This window comes from Grammomys surdaster, unplaced genomic scaffold, assembly GCF_004785775.1.
Source record: "Grammomys surdaster isolate TR1022 unplaced genomic scaffold, NIH_TR_1.0 125973, whole genome shotgun sequence".
Lineage (NCBI taxonomy): Eukaryota > Metazoa > Chordata > Mammalia > Rodentia > Muridae > Grammomys > Grammomys surdaster.
Genome location: NW_021620790.1, coordinates 4,567,574 through 4,579,670, shown reverse-complemented (window position 1 = coordinate 4,579,670; position 12,097 = coordinate 4,567,574). Strand labels below are relative to the sequence as shown.

The 12,097-nt window shown below is 35.8% G+C and overlaps 1 protein-coding gene across 3 annotated transcripts in view; it reads right to left on the bottom strand.

The window, feature by feature from the left end:
• LOC114609465 (contactin-associated protein like 5-3-like) overlaps positions 1 to 12,097 on the bottom strand; it is a 565,569-nt gene that overhangs the window by 311,983 nt on the left and 241,489 nt on the right. For all 3 annotated transcript variants that reach the window (XM_028753829.1, XM_028753830.1, XM_028753831.1), the window contains exon 6: positions 7,054 to 7,238. In XM_028753829.1, the coding sequence (XP_028609662.1) occupies positions 7,054 to 7,238 (185 nt within the window). The remainder of the gene's footprint in view (positions 1 to 7,053; positions 7,239 to 12,097) is intronic.

Below are 12,097 nucleotides of genomic sequence, written 5' to 3'. Positions count from 1 at the left end.
AGAGAGAGAGAGAGAGAGAGAGAGAGAGAGAGAGAGAGAGAGAGAGAGAGAGAGAGAGAGAAATAGAGAGAGTGTGTTTAGGAGCAGGACTACATTTTAGTGGTATATGTCAGGGATGATTGATTACAGGATGGTAGTTTTCTTTACTGTGTATATTTTCAGTAAAGTAACACAAATAATTTGTGACAAATGTAGTAGAAAACAAAATATCTGTTGGGAATACTGACTCTGCTGTGCAAGCCAAGAGGATAGTAACTATCCTCTCATGTCCTTCACCCTCATTAACCAGTAACCAGGTTTTCTCCATTGCTCAGAAATGATGTATACCTAGGACTCTCTTCTACATTGTATCTCCACCTCTTTCCTCTTCCTCTCTTCTGGGGTCTCTCTCTCTCTCTCTCTCTCTCTCTCTCTCTCTCTCTCTCTCTCTCTCTCCCTCCCTCCCTCCCTCCCTCCCTTCTCTCCTCTGTCTCCTTCTTCTCTAATTGTCTGTCTTTTCTTTCTTCTGTCTCTTCTATGACTTTCCCATATGCCTTTCTCCCTCTCCTCTTTCTTTCATGAACAATGTTCTCCCAACAATATCATCTCTCCATCTCTCCTATAATTAATCAGGCATGAATGACTGGGAACAGAAATTTTTCCTTATATGTTACACAGAAATGTCAATGTTTCTTACTATGACTATATCCTGTTTATCACTTTTCTTTCTGTTTTACTTTCTAAGTATAGTTAAGATGTTCTCATGTATTTCAAAAATTGAACTGCTTAATTTTCTCAACCAGATAATTTTGTACTTTTTAAGGTAATTTATTTGAATTTGAGGTATACAATAATGGGATACTCACAAAACACTGTAATTTTCAATTTTATTTTCTGTACTTTTATTCTATTTTATTTTTTTTTCTGGTCAAAACTTTCTAAGATCTGGCCAAAACATTTTAAGTAATTTTAAACAACAGTAAGAAACAATTTTCTAGAAATAAAGCATGCAAACAACAGCAAAGCCTTTTTATTTTCCAATTAAGCAAAGAAGTGATTCTGACTTGCTCCTTGAGAAAATATTTTCCTACTCATTCTGTATACTGTATTTTATTTACTTCTTTATTACATATGTTAAATAAATATGAAACATAATTATATTCTTTCCTTTTTTCAAAAGTGATTATAGCATGTTAAAAACATTGAGTTTACTCTATTAATAATTTAAATTGTAGCAGACTCACTGAAAACTTATTGAATTACTCTGTAATTTATTTGATTTTAAATGAAAGTATACACGTTTTAAGCAGCAAATAGATTTATGTTTTAATTTCTTTGTTCAAGTCGGATCTGTCTGATATGAACTATGAAATTTATTGATTTTATAACAGTTTGTAAATCTGGAGAAAGTTTTAAAAATACCCATTGTAAATGTTTATAATTTATTTACAAAGGCATTTTTGACTGAATGTATTATCCAAGTATTTTTAATGTTAGCATTTTATATTTTTAAAAGATATGTTTTTAGTTTGTAACTTTTAAAAGAATTAAATTTGCAATTTAAATCTATTTTAAGATATTTCTATTTTTTGTGATTTTGAACAGCTAGTGGTAGATCTGTTCTCTTAATTTTCATGTTAGATACCTTTAATTTTCAAAAGAAACTTGTCATTTCTTTGCTTCACACATAGAAAATATTAGCTACAGAATATTTCTCAAAAAGACTGAAGTAGGAAAAGAAGAGCATTGTTTTTTCAACAACAGATTTTGACAAACAAATTTAGGGGGAAATATTGTGGGAGGAAAATTGCAGAATACAGAATATAAATACTGATAATAACAAAACTGTAATCTTTGTTGCACAGATGGGAGGAAACAGGGAGTGGTATGAAGGAAGGCTTCCTCTCTGATCCTCCCTGGGGCACCTAAGGAGAAAGCACTTTTAAAAGTTAACATTGACACTCAACTGAACAGAATGAAGAGTCACTAAAGAGCAAATATACTGGCATTTCTTTAAGATAGTTTCTAGAGTGGTTTAATTAAGGTAATACTATTCAATTGGTGGGGTCATGAACTGAATAAAAAACTGAGAGAGCAAGTTGTACACAGCACTTGACTCTCTCTGCTTCTTGCCTCTACATCCAATATGAATATCTGCCTTCAATTTCTGTTGCCATTCAGCCCCTGACATGATGGACTGTGTATTCGAACTGGGAACCAAGACAAACTCTTTCTTCTTTAAGTTATATCTGCCTCACCAACCTTTACAGTAGGGTAGAAGCATTTATATCCTGGTTCTTAAGGCCATTATGTTTTAAGACTGTTAGGAGTTGCTTGGGATTCAGAATGGCCACAGAGCAAGGCAGCTAGGTGAGTGGGGCACAATGTGGAAGGCATGAGATCTGTACAGTTATAACTTAGTCACTTGTGTCAATCTGTCAAAGGCACGAGAACATGAACAGAGGTTTAGTGTACAGAGCCTCTCAAGAGAATGGACAAATTATAGGTAACTGGGTTAAGAAAGCCCAGGAGGTTCATCTCACATACTGCAACACATACAAAGGCAACAAAAGTAAGCACACTATTTTCATGGACCCAAAGCAGCTGAATGTCCTGGGTTACATTTCCAAATAGAATAAGTGAATGATATGGCTGTGGTGCTGATGTAAGACACCATGACAGCCACCAAACTGGTTAACAGCACACACTAAAGAAATAAGAACTCTTTAATGTAGATAGCATTAAGAAAGCATCAACTACTTATTAGGGAGTGTCTTCATTACCTTTACACAGGCTAGCATTGTTTGAGAAACTGTTAACAGAGAAACAATTCAGATCAAATTGGCCTATGGGTACTTTTATGAGAGGTTGACTTGGTTGCTTACTGGTGTAGGAGGGTGCATTGTTGACAGTGCCATAAGCAAGTGGGTTTGGGTTGTACAAGTAAGCTAGTTGAAAGTAGGCCAGAGACAGCTAGGATTTTCTTCAAGTTCCAGATTGAGTCCCTAGTGTAACTCCCCTCAATGATGGATTTTGACCTGGAAGTAAAAGCCAAGTTAACCATTCCCAACACAAGTTGCTTCATCAAAATGTTTCATTAAAGCAGCAGAATGAATGTAGGACAGTCATCACAGGTTCATTTATCCCTCAACAGCACTGGCTTATCATGGCACTTCCTAAATTACTCCTGTGTTCAATGGGGATCAGACCGAATCCATCGAGAAAAGAAAATCAAATGTCTACTGAAGTGCTTTATTTTTAAATTTTATTTTACTCTGCGAGTATCAATACTTTAACTGCATGTACACCTTCATGTCAGAAGAGGTTATTGGATCACGTTATAGATAGTTATAAGCCACAGTGTGGTTGCTGGGACATGAACTCAGTAGCTCTGGAAGAGTAGTTAGTGTTCTTCAACGCTAAGCCATCTCACCAGCTCCCATGAATATTCATTGCCCATTTGATTTCAGCGTTTTTTTGTTATTAGCAATATAAGTTTAAATTTATTTACAAAAAAAGAAAATAAATAAATAAATTAATTAATTAATACATAATCCTCCTAAGGGTAGAGGGAGGAGGAATGTCCTTCACTTAAAATTTTCCAGTTGAAAATTTGACTTTATAATTGCACTAATTATCCTGTTGTTTTCTAATACAATTTAATGAGTATCTTTAAAAGATTTTTAAATTTGTATCAAAGTCTTATCTTATTCATTTTATATTTGTATGTGTTCATCTGTATGCACAAATATGTACACATGGGTATGTGCATATATGTGCAAGCATGTAGAGGCCAAATTTCAACATGGGATATCTTCCAAAGCCAACTTTCACCTTACTTTTCAAGTCAGAGTCTCTCAATGAACTCAACTCTTAATAATCCATTGGTCTGGGTAGCCAAAAGTCCCCTGTGATCTTTTCATTTCTGTCTCTCCAGTGTTGGAAGACAAGCCATTATGCCCAGCTGACATTTTCTATGGTGTTGGGGAATGAAATGAGACTTTGTGTAGCATGCATGACATCAACTGAGGCATCACTCTAGCCGCCTCAATACTGAGTATGTGATTCAACCATAGATGAAAACAATATTTGTTGACTTAGATCAAAAAATATGATGTCATTTCCTTCTCGCTCTGCTTTGGCCTTGTGCTTTTCAACAATTCTGTCACCATTTCACATGCTTGTCCTGAAGAATTACAGTTTGTTTTCTTTGATCTTGGGGTCAGATGAAACCAGGGAGACTTCATATTCCATTCAGAGCTTGCTATGGCTAATACCGTCTCTCCAGGAATGTGATGAGATTTCTGGTGTTATAGACACCTGCAGCCAGAATAAGAGCAGAAAAATGCCCTCTTTGATTTTAAATGTATGAAGCTCAAAAATCTGCCTCTTTTTTTCTTTTGACCTTATTACCCTTCTTCTTGGCTCATAGATGGCCTCATTTTTTCTGACCTTTGATGCTACTTCCTCTCTCCTTTAGTAAAATTTCTTTAGCCCAATTTAAATGCAGATTCTGAAGTTTCTGCTTTCAAGGTTTCTCAAAATATGTGACTATTTTCTTTTGGTTTTGATCTAATAGTCAATTTTGTGATTTTTCTCCAAAAAGTTGGTGAAATTCTTCAACAATAGGTACAAGCTCCTGTCTTCTTTTCCCTTCTCAACTGAAATCTAAACAAGCTAGGTATCAATGAGCCATTAGAAGCAGCAGAAGTTGATGAACTTGGGTCACTGTGGAAAAGACTATTACTCTTAATTTTCTGGTAAAACCTCTTTATTTTTAAACATTATTTTGAGGACTAGTAAGAGAGTGAAGTATGTAAAATCACTTGCCAACAAGCCTGCCAGTCTGAGTTGATCCCTTGGATCCAAATGAAGAAAAGCACAGACTTTAGGAAGCTGACCTCCACAGATGAGCAATAGCAAGCACACATCCAAGACATACACACAATAAAGAAAAAGTATAATACAACATTTTTAAACATTCATTTGAATGTAAGTCTGTGTGTATGCACTTATACACAAACACACATATATATGAGTCAAGGATCAATTTAGAGTATGGATATTAAGGCTCTGTCCATGGCATTGTCTGAGACAATGTCTTTCCTTTGGACTTGAGACTGATTGGCAAATAAGCATCTAAAATCCATCTGTATTTCTTCTCAGTACTGAGTTTTAAATTCTTGCATTCATACTAGACTTTTTTTGAAGATTAGATTACTAGTTAATTTATCTATTTTATCTATTTTATTTTGTTTTTGTCAACTTGAGACAAATTCAGTAATCTAGGAAGAGAGAACATAAGTTGTGGAAATACCTCCATCAGATTGGCTTATATGAATTTTTAGGGCCATTTTCTTGATTAATGACTGATTTGTAAGTATCCACCCCACTGTGAGCAGTGCCATATGTTGGTAAGTGGTTCAGGACTAATAAAGAAGACAGGTAGACCAAGCTATTTAAAGCAAACCAGTAAGAGGTATTTTCCCATATGCTCTGCTTAAATTTCTCATTTTTGTTCCTTCAGTGACTGACAGTTACCTGGAAGAATGATATAAAAATAATTAATTTCTTCTTCAATTGACTTTGTTGATGGTATTTATCTTCACAACAGAACGCAAGTTAGAACAATGTTCTGAGTATTGAACTCAGATCCTCATTTTTACAAAGCAAATGCTTTTCTAACACTTATCACAATGACTAAGATTGAAAAAAAGACTAAAGACATCAAGAGATAACCCATGATGCCAAGGATATGGAGCAAGGGAAACATTTTTTTCTATCGGTATTCTATGTTTTAGTAATCACAAGAATCATATTTTTGAGTATGTGAAAATAATTTATATTTTAACATGACCTTCATGCTTTTGAATGACAAAACTATTATTTACTATTCTCAGAAATTTCTCTAAACTTAAACATAAAGTTGTATGAACACCATGCATATATTTATTTTATATTGTTTATTCATCCCTATTCATTCATTTATATATGTAATATGTATATCTCAGTTACACTCTTTACTATTATCTTATATCCCCTTTTCATTGACATCCGTCTTCTTCCAATAAGTCTCTTTCCTATTCTTTCTTTCTTTCTTTCTTTCTTTCTTTCTTTCTTTCTTTCTTCTTTCTTTCTTTCTGTCAGTCTTCCTTCCTTCCCTTCTTTCTTTTTCACTTTCTGCTTGCTTAGTTACTTCCAGCCCAGAGTACGTCACTGTTTGCCACTGAAAATTATTTTTTAGTTTTTCTAGAAATAGTCATAGTTCAGACTCAACACTTCCCTTATAAACTTGCTAACCTAACCTAGATAATCCCTTACAAGTATGCCTGGCAGCTTGCTCACAAAGATTATAGATCCTGTTAACTTCACATCTAAAAAACAGTTGATAATTACTCACATATTTGTTTTACCCACAGGGAAATCACAGTTTAGTATGGTGGAACAGGCCTAAAATATTACATACTGAGTAGGCTAAGGCAAATAACTGAATGAGATATTGTCTTTTAAAAATTAGGGCAAAACTAGAGAATGCAACTTTATTAGTAGAATTTCATCTTTAGGACCAAATGAAAAGGATTGTGGAGGTCACACCTGGAATCCAAGTACTCCTAAAGTAAAGATGGAGGAATTAGTAGTTTAAGAGAGGTTAAAAACAAGCCTGAGATACATGAAATCCTGTACTAAAATGATAGAATGCTTTTTTATTGACATTAACTTAAAAAATGAAAAATGACCATATACCTAGCTTACCAGTAGAATGGCTTCATAGCATGTGAATGCATCTAGGATCAGCCCCAAGTAATACACACACACACACACACACACACACACACACACACACACCTGCATGCATACATACATAAACATAAAGAGAGTAAAAAGAAGTATAGGTTTTTAACTTGTATAGCTGACATCAGGAACACAGATCTTGTCCCAGACATTTCCAGATCTTGATGAACATCTTCCTAGGAGGCTTCTTACTTGTAGCCTAGTCCAGATAGGGGGCTTAAAGGCACTCTTTTCAGAGACCTCTGCCCCACTCTAAGGAACCTGCTGGGAGGGTTGACTCACCTCATAGTCTATGTCCAGGGAATCGGTCTCACCCTTGATCCGGAAGTACTTCTTGTTCCTGTCCACGGTGAAGTTTGCCTGCTTCCCCACACGCTCTAGGAGAACTGAGTGCCAGTACTGGTCATCCAGAAGACTACCCAGGATGGCCGAGGGTTCATTGCTGCTGACCCGGGCTTTGCTGCCATCTATAGACAGAAGAAGGCAGAATGGACTCTTTGCCCAGGCAGCTTTGAATGCTATCAACTGCCCTGAGCAGCAGGTGCCTGAGGTTTCTTCAAACAAATCCAGCTCAAGCAGTACCTCTGCAATGCACACCACCAGGCATTCTGAGTTATGCTCACACTTTCCTCTTATGTCCAGAAGCCAGTTCTCACTCAAATGATACACACCTCCATTTCCTGACAGAGAATGCAACGTTTCTAGGACACCAGTAATTTCATGGTGGCAGGAATTCTTATAGAATTGACCACAGGAATAATATTGAAAACAGAAGTTTTCACATTTAGAAAAAAAACAAATTAAATATAAACACATACAATTTTGGAGGATTATAAATGAAGAAAGAAGATCTTGATCCAACTTCAGAGGAAGTGAGTGATCATACAGAGTGTATCTGTTCACATAGGCACACACACACACACACACACAAACACACACAAGTAACCATTCCGGATGCAACTGTTGAGTGATTACTGTATCAACTGAGTCCCTCCACACAGAAGGTAATGGCTACCACTACCATACAGAAATTGTCTCAAGATTAAAGGGAGACTGTCATTACTTATACATAATTTTATAAATTGTGGGTGTGCATGTGTGTATGTGTGTGTGTGTGTGTGCATGTATGGAGTTATTTTTTCTCCTTCTGTCCTGTGTGTTCTGGTATCTAACTCTATCATGCTTGGAAACAAGAATCTTTAGTCATCTATGTGCCTCTGAGACATTAAATTTTGTTTGAAGGAGTAGTTTATGTGCCTACTCCACTCATAATATGATAGACATGTGTATCTCTTCTCTTTCTTGCATTGGGTTCTCCTTAAACCCACCAGTACTCAACTGTGCTTAAGTAACAATTTATGACTTTCAGGAGTCAAGAGCAGCTAGCTAATCTCCCTGAGGCTACTCGCTCTTACTTTCAGTATGGACGGATGGTGCTGTTTGTCTCACTGAGTAAGGATGCCTGACTTCTTGCAGTTGTTGGAATGGAGACATCACACTTAGCACACTTGGAAAGAACTGGTGAGTTAATGTCTGCTTCTGTTTTGTTGATTTATTATTTATTTATTCATTCCACAAGCCTTGAATTCTCAGCATTGTCAGATGATGTTAATGACTTACTAAAATTTCCCCCCTGTTTTCTTCCTGCCCTTCATCTGAATGACCATGTAACCTAACAGTACTAGTCATGATCTTATAGAGAGAAGATATAGAAGAGGTGGATCTCTCTCTTCTGCAAGTACCAGTGTTGGTATCTTCTAGTTATAATAGTTAGGACACATGACCACATAAACACAGACAAGAGACTAAGCACACAGGAAGAAGAAGCATCCACCCAGATTGGAGGAACTGGCACCTCAGCTGAAGGAATAGTGCCAGAGCAGAGAAGAGCTGGCTGACAGGGTGAGCTACATATGCCAGGACCCTGTGTGTGAGACTGCTGCATTTGATTGACACCAAAGGAAGTTAGATTAGATGCACTGTAAAATATGATGTAGTGCCACATTTCCAGTATCCATTCTTCAGCCAAAATGCATCTACTTAGTTTCCAGTTTCTGGCTATTACAAGTAAAGCTGCTATGAATAACATTGAGCAAGTGATTTTGTGGGATGGTGGAGTTTCTTTGGATATACATGAAGGAGTGATTTATCTGGGTCTCAAGGCAGAACTTAGCCAGTTTTGTGAGAATCCAATGAATTGTACTACCAAAGTAGTCATACAAGTTTTTACTCCCACCAACAATGGAGGAATGTTTCCCTTGCTCCACATTATTATGACCATGTGCTATCTCTTGAGGTTTTGATCTTAGCCATCCTGACTGGTGTAAGGTGGAAACTCAGAGATGTTTTGATTTAGATTTCTCTGATGACTAAGGACATTGAACATTACTTTAAGTGCTTCTTGGCCACTTGAGATTTCTCTGTTGAGAATTCTCTGTTTAGGTCTATACCCCCATTTTTAATTGGGTTATTTGAGTCGTTGTTATCTAACTTCTTAAGGTCTTCATTAATTTTCGATATTAGTCCTATGTCAGATGTACAGTTGGTGAAGATGGTTTCCCTATTTGTAAGCTATCATTTTTTTCTATTCAGTGTCCTTTGACTTACAGAACTTTGAAGTTTTGTGGGGTCCCATTTGTCCATTTTTCTTAGAACCTGAGCCACTGGTATTCTTTTCAGGAAATTACCTCCTATACCAATACGTTTAAGGGTATTCCCCACTTTCTCTTCTATGAGATTTAGTGTATCTATTTTTACACTGAAGTCCTTAATCCACTTGGACTTGAGTTTGTGTAGGGTGATAAAAGTAGATCTATCTTCATTTTGTTTTACATGTAGACATTAAGTTAGACCAGCATCATTTGTAAAGATGTTTCTGTTTTCAATTTTATGGTTTTGCCTTCTTTATCAAAAGTCAAGTGTTCATTTATTTCTGGATTTATTTCTGGGTCTTCAATTCAATTCTGTTGATTAATGTGTCTCTTTCTCTAACAAAGCCATGCAATTTTTATCACTATTCCTCTGTAGTACAGCTTGCAGTCAGGAATGGTGATCCTTCTCAAGTTCTTTTATTGTTCAGGATTGTTTTAGCTATCTTGTTTTTTTAAATGTTATTGACTGATTGATTGTTGTTGTTGTTTTTCCATATGAAGTTGAGAATTACTCATTCAAGGTCTATAAAAATTCATGTTGGAATTTGGTGGGAATTGCACTGAATCTGATTGCTTTTTGTAAGATAACCATTTTCAATATGTTGATCCTACCTATCCATGAGCATGGGAGATTTTTCCATCTCTTAAGATCTTATTGTCGTTCTTTATTGGGGGACTTGAAGTTCTTGTCATAGGTCTTTCACATGCTTGGTTAGTTATACAAAGATATTTTATATAATTTGTCACTATTATGAAGATTGATTTTTTTCTCTAACTTCATATTCAACTTGTTTATCATTCATATAAAATATGGCTATTGATTTCTTTAAGTTAATTTTGTATCAAGCCACTTTGCTGACGGTGTTTATCTGCAAGAGAAGACTCTTAAAAATTTTCTGGAATTGCTTATGTATACTATCATATCATCTGGAAATAGTTTTCCTTTACTTCTTTTTTTACACTTTGTATCCCGATGATCTCCTTTAGTTGTCTTATTGCTGTACACTTCACAGACTCAAAGAAGTTAAACAAGATAGAAGGCACAAGTGAGGAGGCTTGAATGTCAATCAGAATAGGTAACAAAATAGTGTAGGAGGCAAATAGACCAAGAAAACATGGTGGAAGAGGGGATAGTGAGGAAAACAGTTGGTGTTCAGGATCAGGTGTGGGAAGAGACAGGGGAGATAGCCAGGTGGCCATGAGAATAAATATAAGTTTGCAGCTATTGGCTGGTGGGAACTGCAGGGAATACATCTTGAGGACATTCCAGACCTGGAATAAGGGAGGCTCCCAAGAATCAATGGAGTGACATTAATAGCCAGAAAAATATTATTAAATTATGTTTCACTTATTTGAAATAGTGATTGCCACTTGAATTACAGTTTTTGCTATTTCTTTGGTGGCATTTAAGAGGAATTCAATGTCTTTAATTAAATATGATGTTCAGGTTCTTAATATGATCTACCACTGTGTTATTCCATGCACTTGTTTATTTATGTCGAATGATCTAAGTATGAACATGCAATGGTTTGCATGCATAGGCCAGAGAAACAGTTGAGAAATTTGGTTTTCTCCTTCTACTTCCTGGATACCAGGGTTTAAATTCAGATTGTAAGCCTTGGCAGCAAGCACCTTTACCTACTGAGCCATCTTACCAGTCACAAATTTATTTTTTGAATGAATTCCAAAGAGGGAGATATAAATAAATTCAATCCCCTCTTGTAGTTGTATTTTACTGAAACTCATACCTCTTACATTAAAGTTAGTAAAACGTGGTTTGACTAACTAAATGCAGAAAACAAAATCCTACTTTAGATGATTACTAGCCTAGAATTATATTGATGAAGAAAAAAAAAACCACAATGTTCATCTAATGAAATCACCCCTAGAAATCTAGACTATTTTTATGGAAACTGTTAGAAATACAATTTTCATCATACTAACAAAGTTTTATTTCAGGACACCTCATTCGAGTTTTATCTCAGTTGCATTTTATGTTCAATTACCCTATTTTAACAGATTTTCAATTTATTAAAGAAAAGACAAACATACTCATGAATAGCTGAGAAGAATACAAAGAACATAGTGAGGAAGAGGTTGGTTTGAGGAACAGAATTTTGAAGGAAATTTATTTCTAATTAAATGGAACTTTTTTATCATTTATTTTGAAGAAAACAGAAGTTTTTCCTAAGCCTTATTGCAAAGAATATAGGAAAAAGTGTTTCCACTTTTAAAAGATTTATTACTTTTAGATTTTGTAAACTTTACCTCATACACATGAATGTTTTTCTCACATGACTACATGTGTACCATATATGTGCTTTGCCCTATAGAGGTTAGAAGAATACATTGACTTCCTTGGAACTGGAATTATAGGTCTAGGCTTGCAAGTTGTCATGTATTCATGTTCTGAAATTTAAGCCAGTTTGTCTTTAAGAGAAAAGGTGTATTTAACTGTTCATCTGTCTTTCCAGCAGCCCCTTAAATATTTATTTATAGTATTTGTGTTATTGAATCTCTCTCTCTCTTCCTCTCTCTGTCTCCCTCTCCCCCTCCCTCCCTCTGCCTTCTGTCTCTCTTTGTCTTTCTCTCTGTCTCTCTCTCTGTCTCTCTGTCTCTCTGTCTCTCTCTCTCTCTCTCTCTCTCTCTCTCTCTCTCTCTCTCTCTCTCTCTCT